The sequence below is a fragment of the Medicago truncatula genome, chromosome 4 (assembly GCF_003473485.1).
Source record: "Medicago truncatula cultivar Jemalong A17 chromosome 4, MtrunA17r5.0-ANR, whole genome shotgun sequence".
In the NCBI taxonomy this organism is placed as follows: domain Eukaryota; kingdom Viridiplantae; phylum Streptophyta; class Magnoliopsida; order Fabales; family Fabaceae; genus Medicago; species Medicago truncatula.
This window is the reverse complement of record NC_053045.1, coordinates 7,078,046-7,101,927: the sequence shown is the minus strand read 5'-3', so window position 1 is coordinate 7,101,927 and position 23,882 is coordinate 7,078,046. Positions and strand designations below refer to the sequence as shown.

The 23,882-nt window shown below is 34.9% G+C and overlaps 1 protein-coding gene and 1 pseudogene across 3 annotated transcripts; one reads left to right on the top strand and one right to left on the bottom strand.

The window, feature by feature from the left end:
• Positions 1 to 2,101: 2,101 nt before the first annotated feature.
• On the bottom strand, positions 2,102 to 8,652 carry LOC11414585 (probable ubiquitin-conjugating enzyme E2 24; annotated as a pseudogene).
• A 6,105-nt stretch (positions 8,653 to 14,757) lies between these two features.
• Positions 14,758 to 23,528, top strand: LOC11413079 (disease resistance protein RPV1). 3 transcript variants are annotated; one of them, XR_005645920.1, is made up of 8 exons: positions 14,770 to 15,469; positions 15,595 to 16,588; positions 16,887 to 17,341; positions 18,931 to 20,035; positions 20,352 to 20,621; positions 20,739 to 21,533; positions 21,830 to 22,823; positions 23,470 to 23,528. XR_005645920.1 is itself a non-coding variant. In XM_039833722.1 (7 exons), exons 1-7 carry the CDS (start codon positions 14,934 to 14,936, stop codon positions 21,838 to 21,840), a joined length of 4,065 nt encoding a protein of 1,354 aa, XP_039689656.1. In that variant the 5' UTR covers positions 14,758 to 14,933; the 3' UTR covers positions 21,841 to 21,967. The 3 variants fall into 3 exon arrangements, 2 of the variants coding, with proteins under 2 accessions (XP_039689656.1, XP_003604857.1); XM_039833722.1 differs by lacking the exon at positions 23,470 to 23,528 and having other exon boundaries at positions 14,758 to 15,469; positions 20,739 to 21,432; positions 21,830 to 21,967; XM_003604809.4 differs by lacking the exon at positions 23,470 to 23,528 and having other exon boundaries at positions 21,830 to 22,880.
• Positions 23,529 to 23,882: the final 354 nt, after the last annotated feature.

The following is a 23,882-nucleotide window of genomic DNA, read 5'->3' as shown; positions in this document are numbered from 1 at the left end:
AAATCATGGGAAATGGTTGAAAAATTATAACATCGATCGAATCAACCGAACTTATGATTTTGATTTTTAATTTTAATCATAAGATAATCCAGTTTTAGATGATTTTTTTTATTTAGTTCGTTGTTTCTCTATTTAATAAATGATCTTATGATTTTTAATTTTAATTTTAATCATAAGAAAGATAATGCTGGTGACTTTGTTGGGACTGGACTTGATTCCAATGGGACGGGACTTGATCCTCCTCCTGACTTTAATCTAGAGGAAGAGGAAGCGTGGTCGTCTTGGAGAGGTTTCCCACCCAGTGCTAGGTATAGTCATTCATCCTTCTGTTGTGCAGGTGCTACGAGGTAATCTTTTTAGTTTCTTTATAATTGTTATCTTTGTTATGTAGCTGGATCTTTCATTTTGCATGTGATTTGTTTGTTTGGTAGAAAAAGACTGATTTACAGCTTTTTCATTTTTACTGATCTCATATATGTCCTTTTCTTCATCATGAACCATCTATTTGAGAATCTTCATTGAATTGATTATATTTAAAATTTTAATGATATAATTTCAATTTATTGAAGATTCAATGGTATTTTATTTGTTTTCCTCTCTTTACATTGCTTATTTTTGTTGGCCCATTGTTTTAAGATATTGAATTGGGTTTACAGTATTGACTTGTGATTTGGTTTCTTGGTAGAAAAAGACAGTGATTATTAATTAGCTTTTTCATTTTGTTTCTTGATCAACTGCATTTAGAATTTATGGAATAACTGCAAAACATTGTGGTTGGTGACATTGGTGACATTACCAACCACAATGTTACAAGTCTGCAAAACAACAAAAAGAATCTTTGAAAGAAAAAGAAGGAAGCCACGTGTGACATTATGGTTGGCCAATGTCACCCAATTGCTATCCGAATAATAGAGAGACCGAATGAATTTAATAGTTAATTGGCATAGTAGTAAACCAAACACCACGCTCCTCAATTACAAAATTAGAAAATTAGTTATGACTTTAATTAGATAAACAACATATTCATAATAAATTGATCCTAGAAGAACAATAGATCATAAGATAAGATAAGATAGGATGGATAGTGCATGTTAACACGGTATACGAGTTTAATCCATAATTTCCTTCAGCCTTGCCCATTGCCATCGGTCTCACCATCTCTCACCTCAAAGACGCCACCTCAAAGACGCCATCTTCACCCACGGAACCCTCGCAGACTGAACTTCCTTCCAATGGGCAAAATATTTGTTTGCTATTTGTTGTCAGTTGAAAACTAGTTTAAACCTCTTTTTAAACTAGTTTTAAACTGACAACAAATAGCAAACAAATATTTTGTCCATTGGAAGGAAGTTCTGTCAACGAGGAATCGGTAGCGAGGAATCGGTAGGGGAAGATGGCGTCTCTGAGGTGGGAGATGGTGAGACCGATGGCAATGGGCAATGCTGAAGGAAATTATGGATTAAACTCGTCTACTGAATTAACATGCACTATCCATCCTATCTTATGATAATCTATTGTTCTTTTAGGTTTATTGAAAATTTTGTATATCTAGTATGACAATATGACCCATACTAAAGGTTTTAGGATCAATTTATTATGAATATGTTGTTTATCTAATTAAAGTCTGCATAACTAATTTTCTGATTTTGTAATTGAGGAGCTTGGTGGTGTTTGGTTTACTACTATGACAATTAACTATTAAATTCATTCGGTCTCTCTCTTATTCGGGTAGCACTTGGGTGACATTGACCAACCATAATGTCACATGTGGCTTTCTTCTTTTTCTTTCACAAGATTTTTTTGTTGTTTTGCACACTTGTAACATTGTGGTTGGTAATGTCACCAACCACAATGTCACCTAAGTATTGTCCCTCTTATTCATTGTTGTAGATATGAAATCATCATCACATCATAAGAATTTATATGTTGGTTGAGCACATGGTTTCTACTAAGCTTTCGCACATCTTGCTCTTCTTAAACTTTAGTCATCAATTTTCAATATATTATTTTGGCATTTTTTCACATAAATTAAGTAATTCTTGCAAACATAGGAAAAATCAAGCAAATCAGTATGGACAAGCATTATATAGCGTATGAACACTGCCATTTTAAACAATTTTTTTCGATACCGAATGCGACAACTGAGATGATACAAGGCAGTGTGAGTCTTGCACAGAACCCCGATGCAAGCTAAAAATTGCTAAATCGATCCACAGACCGGATAGAAATACGGTGTCGGTGTCACTTTTTGTGTTCATTTATCATTTCTCATATGTTAAGGCATTATAAAACTGTTTACAGAATAAACTAGCATTTGATATACAAACATAGCACAAGGTTTTTATTTCTTTCTTCAAGCTTAACTTGACATATTAGACAGATACATGAAACCAAATTAATATTACACATACATAAGGTTGGAACCAGCAACCTTAATGGTTAACTCAACTTCGTCGAGTTTTCACTTTTGCATGTCAACAAACTGGGAGCAGTCAATTCCCTTATCAGAAAATGCCTCAACAAGCTTAGGGAAGAGTTTAGAAAGCATAATTTTGAATCCTGTAGAAGTTCCATCTCGGTTTTCATGCTCATTTTTTTCACCTCCAATAGGCTTGCTCCTTCAAGATATGCCTTACAAGCAACGAGTATATGTTTTGAGCATTGTCGAAAGTGTTCTTCCACCAATGCCTCAAAATGCTGCAATTATTAGTTACAATTTCAAAGTTGTTTCGTGTGAAGATTGAGAGAATCATTAAATATCCTCAATGACAAGTAAATGTAAATGTATTCGACTATATTACTCTTATTCTACTTGGGGAGGATATGAAAAGACAAGGATAAAGTCGAAAAAAGTATTTGATCAATGCTTTTTTAGTTTGATAAAATGAAAATTAATTTGAAAGAAACTAAAAACCTCATGATGATCATTATTGTGAAATGGACAGAGGATACTTGAAAATATTATAGCCTCAGTGTAATCAATTACAGTAAATTTAAATTTATGAATGAAAACTGAAAACTTAAGAAACTAATGTTAATTGGAAATCAAGGATCATGCACACATCTCAATATAGCCTCTACATTTTTTTTCTTTTTTTTAGAAGCCATACTTGCTGAAATTTGCACCGGGGAAAATCGAACCTGAGATCTTGAAAGGATCACTCTCCAAGGTCCCAAGCCAACACCATCAGACCAACCCAAGTGGGTTTAGCATCTCCATTTCTAACTACAAAATATTAATAATTGCGCTCTATGAAATAGAGATACACAGTCCAAGACATGCAATGAGTTATTGTCAATGTTTCCTAGGAAATCATGCAGTCCCGTGTTATAATAAAGGCAAAATCAAAGTAAAAAAGTATGGTTGTTTTACCTCCGGCGGCTTTCTTAGTAGACCCAACATGGATTTGCAGGTGAGGAGGAAAGCATTCTCATTGTAACTAACAGAGTTTTTCTCTCCTTCAGCTCTACCAATTTGTTGGTCACATCCAGCTTCATTGAAATAAGGCTTTTTGTTAAGGACAAGAGCCTGCAGAGAGAGAAGGACTTGAAGAACTGTGGAAGCTCCAGGGTTCCACACTTCAGTCGCGGTACCACTCCATGTATTTAGGAGACTCAAACACACTTTGCCCGACTCGTACAAATTAGGATTTATTCTTAATCCACCAGAAATGTAGTGCACCATCTGCAAGAGATTTCAAAGGCCATAATGATAGAATGAAAAATTGTTGAAGCATAAAATTAATATAATTCACAAAGAACCCAAAAGAATACATTCAAAAGCTTACAGGTGGTTCATTGGGATACTCGGGAGGGAAACATATATCGAAGAAAAACAACCCGTCGTGATAAGGTGTCCCTGACGCACCAACAATGGCTGCTCGCATGAGATCCATTCTTTCTTCGAAAACACGGACATAAATAGTTTCTGTTTAAGCATATAAAGATTGTAAGTCAATTAGCAGAAACTGTGATGGATATGACATCATATTTTGAGTGATTTCCCTTTCTTGTAAGTAAATTAACTCGGACACTTATTTACTCAATAGGCTACTTATTTTCATATTAAATATTAATGGACAATAAACATTGCTTATTTAGTGAGATAGTTGGTTGGTTTAATTAGGCTGAGATAGTTATAATAAATAAAGTGAGAAGTATGCACCAGGAAGGTTTTTCTCCAGGATGCTCCATTCTTGCTGTACCTTTTTTGCCCAATCTTTCTTAACCTACAAAGGAGCAAAGGAGAGGGAAAAAAGTATGCCAAAATGCTTTCAATATAATTATGTTACTTAAGTGATGTGTCAATTTTATAACCTGAGATATCGGCACCCTTTTCTCTCATTGAAAAAGTGGTGATCTGAACAAGTATCAATTACATCAAACCGCTTCAACTGATCCGAACCATTGCTGTCTGAAGAAACTGGAGCATCGCTCCTCTCACGAATCCTAATAACTTCACAATAAGGAGTTGAGTCTTCAGTAGACTGCAACCTGCTCGCAGGATGTGAATCAGTCTCAGGGCCACAAGTTTCCAAATCTTTCTTGTCGAGAAAATCAGGCGCATTTCCCTCTTCAAATGTAGGGACTGTGGAAACAACTCCATAAAATGATGTCGTGCCAAGTTTTTGGAAAATGCTGGCTTTAATTATAGAGAAAAGTTCAAGGGCAGTTTGAGGCAGGGAAAAAGAACTACTCTCTCCTTGATGCTTTTCACATTTATCTCTATCATTGTTACAATCTGACAAGCCATGATCATCAAAGTGAGATTCAGCTTATGATTAGACAATCCTTATGTTAATCTCGACAACTAATCTCGTTGAAAACTGTTATTTTTAGTTGTTATTTTTGACAAGTTTAAAAGTTATATTATTTCCCTTACCTTTCCCTTCTGGTCAGAAGGTAGACTTCCATGTTCAGTAATCTCTTCAGTCAACTCCTCAATATTTGTTTCATAAGAAACAGGAGTTGCAGTCGAAGCTTCATGTTTACCAATCCGAAATATTTCATAGGGCACAACCTGTTCAAAATAATGTAGCATCATAAACTTCACGAGTAATATCACTATATATAGAAAGTAGCATCTGCAATATATTCACAAAAAGTTTACGGCATACCTTGGTCATTAAACCAGTAGCCCATTTCACCTCCACATGACCATCTTTGAAACCAGTAACATTGCCAATACAGGACAGGCGACAGTTACCTACCGAGTTATTCGGATAACTGATTTGGTACAGGTTTTTCAGGGGAGCTTCCACATTCAAGTCACTCATTGAATTTGCATTGTATTTTTCAGCTAGGTAACCAGACTGTTTTTGAGCCGCCTTGAACACAATATCGCCAAAACAACAGGAAAAATATGGGTGCTCAACAAATTCGTAGGCACTCACAGTTTCCGCCGTTGGTTCTCCAGCCAAATCATCTGGCTTGGATGTGGGAGCTGTTCTCCGTTGCACGTTTACCGTATGCTCTTTTGCATCAACCGATAGAATGACACCCCATCTTTGATTGCTAGACTTATTCATCAGAAGTACCTTTTTCCATCACAAACTGATGAGGCCAAAATTCATGAGTGTTTATGACATTCACAGGAACTAAATTCTGCGGATCTGAGCCCAAAGTATGTTCCCCATTTTGCCATATATTATCAACTTTGGTCTTTATCTTCCCAATTATAAACAATTCATCCATGCTAGAGTTAAGGTTTCTTCTCCTACATTCTCTAGCCATACTATGCTTATTAGGAAGATAACTATCAGACGAATCTCGAATCATCTGTTCAACTTGTTCCTTCTGGTCTGCAACTGGAAGCATACACCAGTCACCAAGTTGCCAGTTTGCATGCGAAAAACACGACAGTAAGGTCAAGTTTTTGGAATCTTGCCAGCATGGAGGAGTATTCACATTTGAATTAGAACCTAAAGGAACCGAGGCAAGCCAATTAACATACACCAAACCTGCTTCCACATAACAAACAGTTCCTTCATCATGATTGTCTCTCCAATTGTCACATAGCCATCTAGCTGATTTGGAAGCGGTCGAGGACATAACCTTCACTCTCTGCCCTGGATAGTATGGATACCGTGAATCTTCAAGAAAATTAGGATTTTGTGGTACAATCTTATCATTTTCCAAGGTAGTGATCTCGTACTTAGTCCTGTCATCAAACAATACACTTAATCTGTCCACCACCCTTTGAACCTGACCAAGCCATGGCCCTTTAATTACGCAATCACCTTCCGAGGTGGAATGAATCTTCAGAAGTTTCTTGGAGTTCACATTTTTTAATACATTTCCTTGAATGTTTTCCAAATCCACAAACATGTCAACACTTACGACCCTCCCCATCTGTCCAGACGGGTGTGACAGGGAGCACACGACATCGCCGTAAGCAAATGTTCTCTCGAATGAAAGGAAATCATTTATCCTACCGATGCTTCCTCTAAACTTGATAATATGCTCTGAGCTTGGCCACCATAGAGAAAATCAATATCCTCTTGATCATCAGTGCCGCTACTCTCACTGGAAGACTCCCAGTCAGAATCAGTCATCTGAGCTTCCATCAACTATATGCCTGTCATAATTTGCGTCATAGTTAACATCAGTGCTACAAGAAAATAACTTCAAGACACAATAAAAGTAGGAAATTATAGTATTGTTCGGAAGCAAAATCTCAACAAATCCGTAAAGGAATATTAACGATAAATAAGGATTCAAGAAGATATTTACCTTTCCAAGCTAATAGAAACATTAAACACCAGAGTCCGTATGTATTGCAATCAACAACGGATGAGTCGATACTGACTTCAGAGGATATTTGTATACAATACAAAATGTGTCTAATTGATACCTATGCTTGTCACAGATACAAAGCCAGTTTCTTAAAAAGGAAGAATACCTTCACCACTGAAAATTAAATGCCAAAGGAGATTTGCCCGAAAGGACAGGGATAACTGGAGTCTATTACGACTCTGAATTGCCAAAGGAGATTTGCCCAGTTTGCACTGGAATTTCCACAGAAAGAAACTAGAGAGGTTTGCAAAACTAGTATCAAGGAGCTACAACTATCGGATGTTTTTTTTTGTTTTTTGCGATTTTTTGGAAGGAAAATTTAAACAAGTTGGAGGAAACCGACTAAGATAATCAAAAGATGCCAAAGGAGATTTTTCCTAGTGAAAGTGCGGAATAACTTTAGAAAGGTGATACTTTCATAGAAGATGAAAACTACTATTTTGATATGCTAAGAATCAACACAGAAAATTAAGTAACTTTTGCCAAAGGAGATTTGCCCGATACAGGTGAATCTTCAAACATAAGTAATTTCCAGATACTAGTTAACAAATTTGCCTCTTCCAAGATTGAGACTCAGAAACTATATTGCCAAATGAGATTTGCCCCACGGTGAAGCTAAACACTCTACCAGATCTATCTGGTATTAAGGGAGATTGATTGATATCCAGAATCAACAAAGTTTTGAAGTTGAAATCAAGAATATCATCAGAAAACAGATCAAACATATACTTTCTGACAGAAGAAAGTCTGATTCAAAACACGACTGCAATTGCCAAAAGTCGAAAGAGCTTTTAATACCAGATCATTTCTTTTGAACCTGCAACAAGAAGACAAGTGATTATTTTCTCTTATCATTTTCAATAAGAAAAAGCAAATGAAAACAACAAAATTAACATATATCTATAAACTAAGCTGACAACATTTTCAACTACTTTTCATGAACTGAAATCTTTATTTCCACATAAAAGAACAAAATCTGAAAGAATCCCTATGTTTTGACTAAATTAAACTAGAAAACATTTTAAAAAATTAATAACTAATCACTTTATTAAGATTCCTATGTGTGCAAGTCAATATAGCTGCTTCTAGCATCCAACAAAAAAGTCGGTTGGTAAAGCAGCCACTTGACACAACACAGAAGAGAAATCAAAACTTTCCAAGGAGAGTAATGATATTTAATACTTGTGTGAAAAATAATACAAAATAGCCCTTTTGATTATATAAATATTAAACCTTCAGAATTCATATGAAAGTACTTGGAACTTAATCATGTTCCTTAGAAAACAACAGTAATGAATTCAAAACACAGTCAAATACCAAAAATCTAACAATATAATGAGTTTACACAGAAACTTATGATCCACTAACCTCAATAAAAATATAAAAAATTATGCAAAAAATTGAACTTGCAGAGGAAGGGATTGTACCATTTGGACCACCAAGAAGGTTGGTCCCATAAAAGCTAGAATTAGAGTTTATAGAGCCAAGCTAAGAAACCAAGATAGCCCATGATTTTAAACAGCAAAATATGAACATAACATAACAAGTTGAAACTAAAAATTTGATCTTTTTACAGTTTCAAAAGATGGGTTGTGTTGTTAATTCAGATAGGCTTGGTTCCACGCCCAGTTCCACCATCGTCAACGCCACCATTGAACTTGGAAACCATTTCAGAGACACTTGTTTTTTTTTGTTCACTCTAATGTGAAAATGGAGTTTAAGGTTTGGAGGTTTTGAGAAATGGGAAAAGTATGGTTATTGTTGTTATAACGAACAACAAGAATGGAAAAAAGAACAGTATGAGACAAGAGATACTGTTGTTGTAGATAAAGACAGTTAAGCTAAGCGTGTTTGATTGGGATTGGGAATCTCATATATGACTTGTTTGGATTTTTGTTTTTGTTGTTTTTTTCTCTATTCTAAAATATATAAATGAGCTAAGTTCGCATATGAATTTCCACTATTTCATCAATGAATTTTTCTATTAGACTAAATGAAATATGACGAGATTTATTGATTAAATAAAAAAAAATATTTGTGTATGGTATAAGACCAATTTACTTGTGTATATTACACAATTGTTTTTTTTTTCTACACGCTAAATACAATTAATTGAGTAGAATGAGTACTTATAAACAGTTTTCTCACTACTTTTATGTCCTATCTCTACAAACACCTCCCTTCTTCCAAATCTCAGACCTAGCCATGTAGATGCTGGTATTGGTGGTGCGACGAGTGGCACGGGCCCTCCGCACCACCATCTTTCTGATATATTTTATGTTTGCACCACTTACATCCTGTTGATTGCCTTCAAGTTTTTGTCCTGGATTCTGATAGGCCGGTTAATTTTGCTTTGAGATCGGGAGTTGGTGTCTAGTTGCAATCTTGTTTGGCTAGTTATGGTGTCTTCTTCGGTGGATCGAGCGTGAGGAGGACCTTACTGATTTGGCTCTAGAGTCTGGTGGGCCGATCGCTTTTGATTAGAGATCGGGAGTCGGTTCTTTGATTCAAGTTTTGTTTTGGGCTATTTATGGTGTTCATTCATTGAACGGAGGTTGAAAAGTGGTGGAAAGTCTATTGAGTAAAGAGTTACATACAAAAGTTCAATGCCACATTGGCATTTATACATTTTAAAATATAATATCCATCTAATAACTATTCTTCATTGGCGTGAATCAAATCTTAAAACCCCATACTCAAACAATTTTTCAACAATCACCAACAAAAAATTCATCATACCTCTTAGCTCTTAAATTTCTCTATATATCTATTTTTTCTCCCTTTACCTTATTGAAAATTGTTTTCCCATCAAAAAACATTCACTCCCAACTAAATGGACGAAAGTACTCGTCTGCGTGACTTAAGTCACGTTCAGTACTTTCAGCGTGAGTTAACTCACACAGGTGGTAACCCTGCGTGACTTAACTCACGTGGATGGATGTACTGTTTTGGGATAAAACCTAGCAGTTCCACACTTGAACACACATTTTCTTTCCCTACTCACCTCCAAAAACCCCCAAAAATGCGAATTTTTTGGTAAAAATCTTCATTTCAAATCATTGCAAGTCGTCAGGAAGCAGGTTTCTATGCTTATCAAGCATAAAAAAAATCAGTTGATGTATAATCTTAACTCATTCGATTTTGATAGTTTTTTAGGCTTGTAAATCAGTTTGGGAAGCAGGATGAGCGTGAGTTAACTCACGCTGGACCAACGTGCGTTAACTCACATAGGTGTAAACGCCACGTGACTTGAGTCATGCATGTGTAATGCCCAGTTTTCAATTGTTGCGCCAATTTTTTTTTCTTTGTTAGCTTGTTGCACAAGTTATTTATATTATTTTTCCTTGTTATTTTGTTTTTCAATAGATATAGTGATGGTTGAAAATGTGGCTGATGATGGTGTTAAGCCGAAATCGGTCATAATTGAAGCTTCCGGCTAAGCTTCCGACGATGTCAAACTAACCGTTAATGTGAAGTAGAAAGTCAAAATTCACTTTCAAGCTCACATTGAAGAAAAACCTAAACTGGTACCTACCGGTATTTCAAAGCTCCGCGGTTATGAAGTACACACCTCCTCGTTATTTTTTAACTAAGGAAAGAAGGCGATTTACTATATCTATAGATAAATCTAATTTAAAAAGGCCAACTTTGACGATGCAATCTGAAAGGAGTGGTGAATACAAACCACAAAAGAAGAGAAAGAAACCGTACCTTGAAGGCACGGGCTCAAGGAAATTTGATTGATCATATAGGTTGCGTGGTTTCTTTGATAAGATACAAATGATTGGTGGTTGAAAATGCTTAGTGGAATTCATAACCTAAGTTGGCACCAATGTTAGTCGGCCATCTTCTTGCGGGTAGAATAAAAGAGGAGGAGAAGAAAAGAGTTACCGGCAAGACAAAGAGCTTAGTGTTGCATAGGAATATTCTCACGGATTTGAACCATAAAAACAAACAAAGTTTGACAACTATCAAACAAGTGTACAATATGTAAATTAGATGGCGCAAGGGGATAAGAGGTGACAAGACGGAGATGCAATACTTGATTTCGAAGTTAAAGGAGCATAAATACATCTATTTCACAAGAGCAAACAGGGAGGAAACCACTCTTGAAGACACATATTTTTTTCTCATCCAAAGTCGATTAATATGATTTACACTTTTTCGACCGTTTTGGTCATGGACTCCACTTACAAAACAAATTTCTATCGAATGCCGTTATTTGAGATTGTTTGTGTCACCTCTACCAAAATGGCATATTCCGTTGGTTTGGCCATTCTTTCCTTTGAACAAGAGGATGAATTTACTTGGGAACTTGAGATGTTGGTTGATCATTTGTCCTTAAAACTCAACATGCCTAAGGTGGTTGTCACCGATAGGGACAATGCTCTGATGAATGTCGTTGTCAAAGTTCTCCCTGAAACAGAGGTTATACTTTGTTATTTTTATATTTGGAAGAATGTGAAAGAAGTGCATCATAGATTGTACAGTCAAACTGAAGCCTAAGGATGCAAAAGTTGTTGAAGAAAGAAGTGAAGGAAGTGATGGAGGAGAAGCATAGACATGTTGTTAACAAAATCATGAGGGCTTGGAAAGATTTAGTCGAATCTCCTATGAAGGATTCATATGCAAGTACATTATTGAAATTCAAAGATGTATGCAAACCATTTCCAAAGTTCGTTGCATATGTTGAAACCACGATTTTGAACACCGTTAAGGAGAAATTTGTGAGGGCATGGACGAATAAAGTTTTGTATCTAGGGTGTAGAACCACCAACATTGTTCAATCGGCTCATGGAAAGTTTTGAGGAGTAGTGTGGGAGATTTGGCATCATGTTGGGATGAAATAGACAAAATGTTGGCTACCAGTTACGTGAGATATAAGCAAGTTTTGGGAGATACATAATTGTCTTAGAACACAAATACAAAAGACAATTTTTGTTCTTTAAGTTGAAGGGTTATGTACCCGTATTGGGTTTTATCTATGACGAATTAGCATGCTCCAGGACATTCGGGTTTTCTAAAGAAAATTGTGGTTGTGAGCAAAAGGCATCGTACTGGTTACCTTGTAGATGTATTGTTGTCATGAAGAGAAAGGAAAAATTGTCTATTCTATTGGATGATGTAGACCTTCATTGGAAAAGGTTAAGTGTACATGGAGAAGAGGTTGATGATCACTTTTCCATGATGGAGGAATGGAATGCCATTCAAGAACGTCTCAAAAGAGCCTCTTACAAGATGAAACTACACATTAAAGAGGTGATGCTCCGACTAGGATTTCCTGAAGACACAATGTTGTCTCCACCTCCAAGAAAGGTGGTAACCAAGGGAGCACCTAAAAGGGTGAGGTCTACACCGAAAGAGAGATTCACGGGTCGAATCCCCTCTATGTGGGAGTGTGTTGGTTCTCAAAATCCCGAGTCAATTCTTACAACCCAAGGTATCACTTCCTAAGAGGAAAGGTGCACGTCTTGACACTTACTCCCGCTCATAAGCTTCGACGCATACTACACAACCTTTTCGGAATTTACCGTACATTACACAAATGCCAAAGATCATGAGTTCTTCCATTGAAAATATTGTGAATGTTAAAGGGGATGTTATTGTGGATTTCGGGTCATAGCTAGACACATGGGTATGGATGAGGAAAATCATGTATTAGTTCGTAGTGCACTTATTCATGAGTTGAAAAATAATAAGAGTGACTATTTGCCAATATTTGGTTCGAAGAAGCGTTTTAAATATATCTTCGGTGGTTTACACCCTCCAACAAACAGTGGTGGAATTGCGTTTGAAGATAAGTGGTTTGACATTACCAGATATGGGTCACATTGTTACAACTTTCTACAATAGAGTCGTTGTTCAATTGGTTTTGCCCGAAAGAGGTATATGTGAGACATATTTTCCAATCTGAGGTGCTCCACCACTTAACCCACATCTCAACATCTTGTGTCTTGGCTTAATTCCCAGCCACTTTCTTCTTATTTATTTGAAAGACGGTTGTCCATTACCATTGCCTTATGGGGAGTGAAGGAATCACAAGATTGGTGAGGTGGAGCAATGGGAGTTTGCTATTATGGATAGACAAGCCTTGTTCAAAGACCTCATGTTTAAGGAGACGATGCCGCCGAAAAAACAATTTATTGCGACACTCCCACTCCGGAAAAATCAAAAGAAGAATTCGAAGTCATTGAAGAAGACGAAAATGATGCATTATCACTAGCTAGTTATATAGGCTATGAAACTTTTTTGTTAGTGTTCGTTCTATTTTTTGTCGATATTACGCCTACATATTTTTTAGTGGCCGATTATGTAACATCGATATTTGTCGCTTCTTGATCTTGGATCTTGTTGATAGGGCTTCCATCTAAATTGCTGACACGACATCTGAGCACCCCACCCCTCAGAAACCATAGCGGCCACATGTTGTGTTTTTATTACTTTATATTTCCTCGTTTTGAGATCTTTCTCATTTAATGAAGGATGCTCTTGAGTTGTTAGTGAAAATGCCCATGAAATCAACATGTCCACAAACCACTCTGTGCAGAGAATATTGTGGCTGAATCCTTTCTTTGGTTTTACTCTTCTACATCAAATGGTTTCTAATCAAAGGTTTAAGATGGACTTTTGTGAGACTATTAAAAGTTCGATAGAGGAAGCGATTGATTTGTTGGAAACTATGATACAAAAAATGGCTTGAAGCCTCTACGCTTTGTACTCATTACTACCTTTTGAGAAATATTTTTGTCCCTTTTTAGAAGATCCCTTTGTTATTTTCAATTACATTAATTTTTTCTTTATCAACATACCCTTATTAATTTTGCTTCTTTTTCTTCGATCAACCATAAATAAATTGTTGAAAACATAAACTAACTCTCTTTCTTAAAGATAAATTTATAAAAACAATAATAATTATATATACAAATTTAATAATACTACCAACTTTCTTAATTGATGTAATTTTGACAAATTGGTCTTATATTTAAGGACGAATGATTTTTAATATAGTAGTTGATTTATTTGATTTATCTTTTAATTTTATGTCATTATCAAGAATGGGGGAATGCCCTTACATTGCAAAATTCAACTTAGGATTCCGCTTGTGTGACATTATGTAATGATTCTTTTAAGATATGGATGAAGTTCTTTTTTTTTTCTAAAAAAATAAAGGGTTAATAGGTTTTTACCCTCTGTAATATAGGTAAATGTTTTTACAGGGAGCAAAATCAAAAGTAATCTATATTACATATATTATTACAGGGGGTAAAGATTTGTTAACCCAACAATAAATAACAGTCTTTCTTAAGAAATGTACACAATTCTGAAAATAAAAAACAACTATTTTTTACGAAATGTACACAAGCCATGATGAATCAAAATAGGTTCCAAATGCAGTCTCAATTACAATGCAAGGAAGAGTTTACACATTCAAGAAGGAAAATTAAACCGGCAATAGGTAAATTAATTTATGATTACGACCCCTATTTTGTTCTCTCTCTCGCTCTCGTTTTAGAATTTAGATAATAAACCTTATCCTGAATCATAGCTGTAACATTTTGTGGCCGAAAAATCTCAGCGATGTTTTCGTACTGCAACAATTCTACTTTAATAGACTTTTTTTTTTCTTAGGGAAATTCTACTTTATTAGACAACTTTTGACTTGTAATAATAAGAGAAATAATATTTGTATATCTATTTGTGACAATTTTTCTCTCATACTAATATATAATGTTTTTATTCTCTCTTTTCATTTTTCTCTCTCCATTGTTTTTGACCAATGAAAAATAAGAAAAAAGAAGTTGTATACAATGGTCGTTCAAATATCAATAATCTAATAATAAAGCAAGGAGGGCTTTTTTGTTTATACTCTCTCCAGTCCGGTCCCCCGGTCCCCCATTTACAAGAAACAATTCACATGTTAGCTTCATTGAAAAATTAATATACTCAGTCTAGAATATAATACATCAATTATTTAATGACTTTTTGTATTTAGATGACTTTGACTTGTAAATCATGACATAAACCAGTAGTTGTCAATCAAAGAGTGTTTTGCTTCATCATTTCGTTTCAGTTGATTTCTTCTCTTATGCAATTAAGATTCAGTGATCATTTTCACCTAATTTCCATCTATACCATCCATGTCTTCCTTCACTTCATCCTCCAAAATCTGCCAGGAATTTGAATCCATATTAACTACCGATCCAAAGAAGAGAAGGTACAACGTGTTCTTGAGTTTCTGCGCTCACGATAAGGGTTATTTTCTTTCGAGTCTCGAAGAGGCTCTTAGTTTAGAAGCTGGTATCAATGTTTTTGGGGACATTAAGAGGTTTCAGCATGTAGAGTCTGTGCTGAATGTAATTCAAGACTGCAAAGTCGCTGTAGTCTTGTTTTCAAAAAATTATACTAATTCAAGTTCGTGTATACAAGAATTGGAGAAAATAACTCAGTGTTGCCGAACCTCAGATTTGGTTGTTCTGCCTGTGTTCTATCAAGGTGTCGGTCCCTTCTATCATGGAGATATGTTTGGAGGAGACACTTTTCATGATTTTCTGGATAGAATATCAATGGAGGAAATCTCTAAAGAAGAAGACAAGCTCATGACCTGGGTAGCAGCGATCACTAAAGCTAACAAATATTTAGGATCACGTGATCTCATACCCAAACCCATATACAGGTAATTTTAAGTTCTTTTTTAAAATAACTGAGACTTGAGATTTTAATTTACACCTATCTTTTGGCCTATGCACATGTAGGAGAATTATTATACATATAATCGTCTTTTGTTCATATATTATACAGGTACGAACATGTATCAATTACGGACTATATTAAGGATATAGTTGAACATATTACATGTGTGATAAACAAGAATAGAGATTTTTGTGCGAATTCCTGTACACCCAGTGTAAAATCTGGTGTGCAAGACGTGATTCAACTATTGAAACAATCAAAAAGTCCTCTCATAATAGGGATATGGGGGATGACAGGGATTGGTAAATCAACCATTGCCCAAGCCATTTACGATCAAATTGGTCTTTATTTTGAACACAAGAGTTTCCTTAAAGACCTTGGGGTACTTTGGGAAGAACAAAATCATGATCAAGTTTTATTCAAAGGTCATCAACATCATAGGGTACTTCTTGTACTTGATAATATTGATAAATTGGAGCAGTTGGATGTTTTGGGCCTACGAAGAAGTCGTAAATGGTTTGGTGAAGGTAGCAAAATAATCATCACAACAAGAGATAGACATCTACTCAAGAAGCATGGAATTGACCATATATATAGAGTGAAAGAATTGGATGAAAGTGAATCACTTAAAGTTTTTAATTTAGCTGCATTCAGCCAAGCAACAACTCCACAAGAAGATTTTAGTGAACTTTCTAGACAGCTAGTTGCTTATTCTAGGGGATTGCCTCTTGCTCTTAAAGAACTTGGGTTCTTTTTGAATGGAGAGGAAGCACTTAAGTGGAAGAATGTGTTGAAGAGTCTCAAAAGACTTTCCATTCCAGCTCCACGACTACAAGAAGCTCTTGAAAAGAGTTTTAGTGATTTGAGTGATGAAGAGAAACGAATATTCCTTGATATAGCATGTCTCTTTGTTGGGATGAACCTAAATGATGTAAAGCAAATATTAAATAGGTCAACACAATCTGCAGCTCTCGAGATAAGTAACCTTGAAGACAAGAGCTTTCTAACCATTGACGAGAATAACAAGCTTGGAATTCATGTTCTGCTACAAGCCATGGCGAGAGATATCATTAAAAGAAAATCAAGCAATAACACTGATCAGGTGAGTGGTTTTGTGTGTGTGATTTTGAGGTTAATTCTGCTTGTTATATTCCAATGTATTTTTTTTGGTTCGAAACTACGTAACAGAAAAGGAAGCAAAGTGATCAATAATGAAATCAGTTTCTTAACATTTTGTTTCAAAATCATTACAAGAACATTGGAAGTTAATTAATATGACTTTAATTGATAAGTAATAACAAAACGAATTGTTGGTGGTAACCCATAGTTGATGATGTATTAGTGGCATCAAGAATCTCATCAATCATATATCTAAGCTAAGATTTTCTTTGATGTTTCAGCCAAAGATGTATGATGTGTTCTTGAGTTTCAGAGGAGAAGACAATCGGGCAAAGTTCATGTCACATCTCTATTCCTCTCTTCAAAATGCGGGGATTTATGTTTTCAGAGACGATGACGAGATTCAACGAGGAGATCATATCTCAATCTCACTGTTGCGAGCAATTGAACAGTCTAGAACTTGTATCGTTGTTTTGTCTACAAATTATGCTAATTCAAGATGGTGTATGCTAGAGTTGGAGAAGATAATGGAAATTGGCAGAAACAGGGGTCTGGTCGTTGTGCCAGTATTTTATGAGGTAGCTCCATCAGAAGTACGCCATCAGGAAGGTCAGTTTGGGAAATCTTTTGATGATCTTATATCAAAAAATTCAGTAGATGAATCCACAAAGAGTAATTGGAAAAGAGAACTCTTTGATATTGGTGGAATAGCAGGGTTTGTCCTCATAGATTCCAGGTTATTTATTTATTTTTGTCTTTTAGAGTATTTTGGTAGTGATGCTAAAAGTTCTTAGGCCTTGGTGGTGTAATAATATTTGTGTCCATCTTAAAATTTACCTTCTTTATATACTATTACTTTTTTTAAAATTTCAAGATACTTATTGAAGTTTTTGAAAGTTCATTGCAATGAAAAGTTATTTTGAGTAATTTTTAACTAGAAGTAACATGGTTTTAATAAGCTTGGTAAATGAGGAAATAAATGTTAAAAATATTTTCTCTAAAGATTGTGAAAATATATGAACTAACTTTTGATTACATAAAAACCTATAAAAGTTAATCAATTTAATATATCGAGGAACGGATGTTGGGAGGGGTAAATCATCATCGAGGGCTCCCATCTTTAATATATGTAAAGCATATTTTTCTAGGAGATCATTATTTATTGAATGATTATTTGTTTGAGGTCATATATATTTAATGCGCATAAACTGAAAAGCAAAAAATTTATGCTATTTCCCATCTTTATAGGATTGGATCAAATTTTAATTTATTGATTTCTTTTGTTCTTATTTCAATTTCTATCAAAAAATCATCATAGAGAGCAGTATGGAAAAATTATTTGTAGCATATTAAAAAAGAGAAAACTAGTAATTTAAAAATCTTCTATCATGGAGGCGTCCAAAAATTTATCTAATGACCCTAAAAATGTTCAATATATCTCCTTAATAAATGTAATATTTGAAAATATAGAGATAATAAATTAGGGGAATGGAAAAAGGCTATAGGGTTAATTTGTAACAAGTGTGTCGAAAGTCTTCCTGACAATGGTGGTTAAACGGTGTGTCTTGTTAATGATAACAATATTCAAGTATATACTCAAATAATTCGGCCCCCTTTTACTAAATTCTCGGATCCATCCCTGGTTATATCTATTATTTTCTCTACGATTGTTCTCTGAAATTTCCAAGATAGATAGGTATTTTTTTTTTGACAGAAAATTATATAGGTGTTCATAAATCCTACATTTGGCATTTCTAGAATTGTTGTTTAGTTGTTTGTACATTATGGAAGCCATGAATCTTTATCTATAATATATTTCATTCTTCACTATTCATTAGTGTAAGAATTCGCACCCCGAATTCAACTATGTTTGTTGTATTCTTGAGGCATCATTTTAACTGAATAATTGGCAACACTATAGGATATGGTGGGTTTATACTAACGCAGGAAGTATGCAGAAGAATAGTATTTGAGGCTTAAAATTGATCCTCTATTATATAACAACTAATATATCAGAACATCCATGTAAATTCATAGACTTACTAGAGATTCTTAAACTACTGTAGAGTGACTTTTGGAGTACCAGCAATAAAGATTTTCACTAAATCATGCTAAACTTATTTAACTCAACTTCTAATAAATGATAACAGATTACTATTTCGCCGATTCTTGTGCTTCTCTTTCATTTCCCATTGCAATGCCATTTAAGTTATGCACATATACTTGCATATAGTTCTCCCTCCTCTTTTGGTAGAAGCATATGTTGGAGAATGCTGACATCCATACAATTGATTGTGCACCTTTTCATTGTTTCATATTTTATAGGAATGAAAGTGCTGATATCAAGAATATTGTTGAACACATCACCCGTTTGTTAGATAGGACAGAGTTATTCGTTGCTGAACATCCAGTGGGTGTAGAATCTCGTGTGGAAGCTGTGACTAAGCTACTAAACATCCAAAACTCAGATGATGTTTTAATTTTGGGGATATGGGGAATGGGGGGTATGGGGAAAACAACCCTTGCCAAAGCAATTTATAATCAAATTGGGAGCAAATTTGAGGGAAGGAGCTTTCTTCTGAATATAAGAGAGTTATGGGAGACAGATACTAATCAAGTTTCTCTACAGCAAAAGATACTTGATGATGTTTACAAAACATTGACATTCAAGATACGTGATCTAGAATCAGGCAAAAATATGTTGAAGGAAAAACTTTCCCAGAATAGGGTTCTTCTTGTGTTTGATGATGTGAATGAATTGGAGCAGCTAAAGGCTTTGTGTGGTAGCCGTGATTGGTTTGGTCCGGGGAGTAGAATAATAATCACAACAAGAGATATGCATCTTCTTAGATTGTGTGGAGTTTATCAAATGTATACAATAGAAGAAATGGACAAAATTGAATCACTTAAGCTGTTTAGTTGGCATGCATTCAAACAACCAAGTCCAAAAGAAGATTTTGCTACGCATTCAACAGATGTGATTGCTTATTCTGGGGGATTGCCACTAGCACTTGAAGTCCTTGGATCCTATTTGGCCGACTGTGAAATAACTGAGTGGCAATATGTTTTGGAGAAACTCAAATGCATTCCTCATGATCAAGTACAGGAGAAGCTAAAAGTAAGCTTCCATGGTTTAAAAGATTTTACAGAGAAACAAATATTCCTTGATATTGCTTGTTTCTTTATTGGGATGGACAAAAAGGATGTAATACAGATATTAAATGGTTGTGGGTTTTTTGCTGATATTGGGATTAAAGTTCTTGTTGAGCGAGCCCTTGTAACTGTTGACAATAGGAACAAGCTAAGAATGCATGATCTGTTAAGAGATATGGGAAGACAAATAATTTATGAGGAAGCACCATCAGATCCTGAGAAGCGCAGTAGGTTGTGGCGCCATGGGGAGGTGTTTGATATATTAGAAAAGCGTAAGGTTGGAGAATTGAAAATTTATGAAAATTGGTTTCATTCATTTTAGGGTTAAATATGTTTTTGGTCCCGACAAAATTGGGATCCTCTAAGTTTAGTCCTTACTTAATTTTAATAGCTTTTTCAGTCCCTACAAAATAAATTCTCATGCAGTTTTAGTCTCTGCTAAAATAAAAATTGTTTGTTTATCCTTTAAATATAAAATTTTTGAATGATTTTTTTTATTACTGAATGATTTTTTGCACACTTGTTTATAGGTTCAAATTTCAAAATTAGTATATTTATTTTCTGTTTGTATGATTTCTTTTTCTTAATTTCAGGGAACAGAAGCTGTCAAGGGACTGGCTTTGGAGTTTCCAAGAAAAGATTGTTTGGAAACCAAAGCATTTAAGAAGATGAATAAACTCAGATTGCTTCGCCTTGCTGGGGTGAAGCTGAAGGGAGATTTTAAGTATCTTTCAGGAGATCTTAAGTGGCTGTATTGGCATGGATTTGCAGAACCCTGCTTTCCTGCAGAATTTCAGCAAGGAAGTCTAGTTTCCGTTGAATTAAAATATAGTAGGCTCAAACAATTATGGAACAAGTGCCAGGTACAAAAATTGTCATGGTTTAGCGGAAGATATCCATTCTTCCAAATTCCGATCTTTGTTTTTTTTTTTCCTTAGCTTCTCTTACTATTATTCTCTTGTGCTTTTATTTTCTTGCAGATGCTTGAAAATCTAAAAATTCTTAATCTTAGTCATTCTCTAGATTTGACTGAAACCCCAGACTTTTCCTACTTACCTAATCTTGAAAAGCTTGTGCTAAAAAACTGTCCAAGTTTGTCCACGGTCTCCCATAGCATTGGATCTCTACATAAACTTATTTTGATAAATTTGAGAGGCTGCACAGGTCTTCGGAAACTCCCAAGAAGCATCTATAAATTAAAATCGTTAGAAACTTTGATTCTTTCTGGATGTTCTATGATTGAAAAACTGGAGGAGGACTTGGAACAGATGGAATCGTTGATTACCTTGATTGCCGATAAGACTGCCATCACAAAAGTGCCATTTTCAATAGTAAGGATGAAAAGCATTGGATATATTTCTTTTTGTGGCTTTGAAGGATTTTCACGTGATGTATTCCCTTCTCTCATTCGGTCTTGGATGTCGCCATCAAATAATGTGATATCCCTTGTTCAAACATCTGTGTCCATGTCATCACTTGGGACTTCCAAAGACCTTCAAAAACTTCGAATTCTTTGTGTGGAGTGTGGTTCAGATCTGCAACTAACTCAAGATATAGTAAGATTTCTGGGTGTACTAAAAGCCACAAGTTATCAGAAATTGGAAGCAAGTGCTATTTCAATTCCTTCAGAGATCTCTGATATGTATGCTTCTCCCTTAATTGATGATTTTCTAGGTAAAGTTTGCACTTCAGGGTCAATGAATCACTTGAAATCTCTCTTAATTCAAATGGGAACAAAATGCCAAGTCTCCGATATTGCTGTAGATGTTTTACAGGTTTGAATAACTCTTTCGCCTAGCTAGTTTTTAAAAAAGCAAAATGGAATTTTGGTTGCGGCCTGAAATTATATTTTTCTAATAAATTACTTTGTTCTTAATTTCAATTAGACACAAATTTGATTCTTAAAGTTTTTAAACTCATTTTAAATTAGTAGTTTGTGAAATGGGTGTGAATTGTCAACAACTCCATGATTAAGTCACACATATATCAAGTTAAGAATTAAATTACAAGCAAAGTACATATTTAAGGAATAAAATACCTCTTTTAGACGATACCTTTTTCTTTGGATCAGACTGCAGATGAGACTTGGGATTCGTTTTTCCTCCCCTGTGACAATAATTCTGAATGGTCAAGCTTTAGTTGCAAAGGTTGTTCCATAATATTTGATATCCCAACAATAAAGGGACGAAACCTGAAGAGTATGATCTTGTTCGTTGTCTATTACTCTTCCTCGGAAAACATAACATCAGATAGTTGCCAAGGTGTGTTGATCATAAATTACACAAAAAGAACCATTCAGGTTTATAAAAGAGATACGCTAACCTCGTTTGAGGATGAGGATTGGCAGAGCATAACATCTAATCTAGAACCTGGTAACAAAGTGGAGGTAATGGTTGTATTTGGGGAGGGTTTCATTGTTGAGAAGACTACAATATCTCTCTTATATGATGAACCAGTCAACAAAGAAATGGAATGTTGTCATGTAGTAGACGTGGATGATGTTATTGTTTCTGGAAATGACGATAATAATGTTGGTGTTTCTAGTGGTGATAATGAAGTCATTAATCAGTTTGGAGAGGAAACGCCGAACCATTTGCAGATCATTAGTCCCGCAGATGGGTGGTATGCCGATGTTGTGGGACCGGTACTGCTAGTACCATATGACCTTCACCAGCTTGCGGAGGCAGAAGCTGAGGAGCTTCATGCAGCTGAAGAAAAACATGATCAGGAGCAACAGGTTCTTCCACTTAAGTGTGAGCCTGAACAGCATGCAATAGTAGCGTCAGCGACCATAGAACCTACTCTAGGAGCTCAGATTTTGGATGCTATCAGAGAGCTCAGGGCTGATTTCATCAGACAAGAGCTGACTGTTACTGCTAGGTTGAATGCAGTAGATGTGAGATTGGAGAGGCTTGAGGATGGCATTGCCCACATACTGCATGGGTCGAGTTTTGAGTCCACTCATTCTTAGGATTCTTTCGATAATGTTATTCATTTCATTGTTTTATTGTAAGGTTTTTCTATAATGTCTATGGTATTAGAATTGTGCACCCAAATTCCTTTTAGTTGTACTTGAAGCTTTTGATCTTATGATATCAGTTGTTTATATTCTTACTGTTTTAGAGTTTTATTGTTATCTGAATTAATATTCATATCCCAAAGTCGAATTTTGAATTCTAAATTATCAATTCCATATACTCAAAGGTTAATCGAATTTCGAGAACAAAAATTTGGATGAGAATGATGTTTTTGATTGTATATGGAGTTTCTTTTGGGGATTTTTGTTTTTGTTTTTGTGGTGGATGAGGTTTGAACCCGAACCTTCCATATACTATGCATTGTTCCTACCAACTGATAAGCTCACGAGGACATATTTACATCTGTGTTAAACCATATATTTCACCATATTTTCTTATTTTACAATATTAGTTTCTAAAATATCTCTATCATATATATATATGATAAAATTCCATTAAATGTGTGCATAAAATTAATTTATGTTGATAATGTATAATTAATTTTTTTGTTAATGTTGTGGGGAGGGGAAATTTAAATATAGTTGGAGAGGCATGTGTTGTATTTTTAGCTTTTTATTTTTATTTTTTTTACAAGAAGAAACTTATTGCATTTTATTTAAACTAATATAGTACATTAATTTTGAAGAGGCGGATTCACTTGAAGTGAATTCAAGTGCATTATCATACTTGATTGAGTATAGCACCACATCAAAGCCTCAATCTATCTATATATAAAGTACATGTTACAATATATTTATATGACTTGATATTTTTATATAAAATTTCCCGAAGGATAAATAATGAAGAACTAATTGGTCCTGAAGTACCAAATTTTAGTTCAACTGAGACATAATAATGTAACTTGCTAAATGTTCATGTTATGATATATTATTTGTTACTTTGTTATATTAGAAATGCAAGTTCTTTGTGTGATGCCCATAATGAAATTTTAGCACTACATAAATAAAGTCGAAAATGTATTTGGTTGAAGTTTATGATTGAACACATGGAAGAAACTTGCAATTTGTCTTTTGGAAGAGTGAATGAAACAATCCTTTTATGAATATGATACCATGTGCATTGCTCAGTTGAAAGAATGTGATCTTC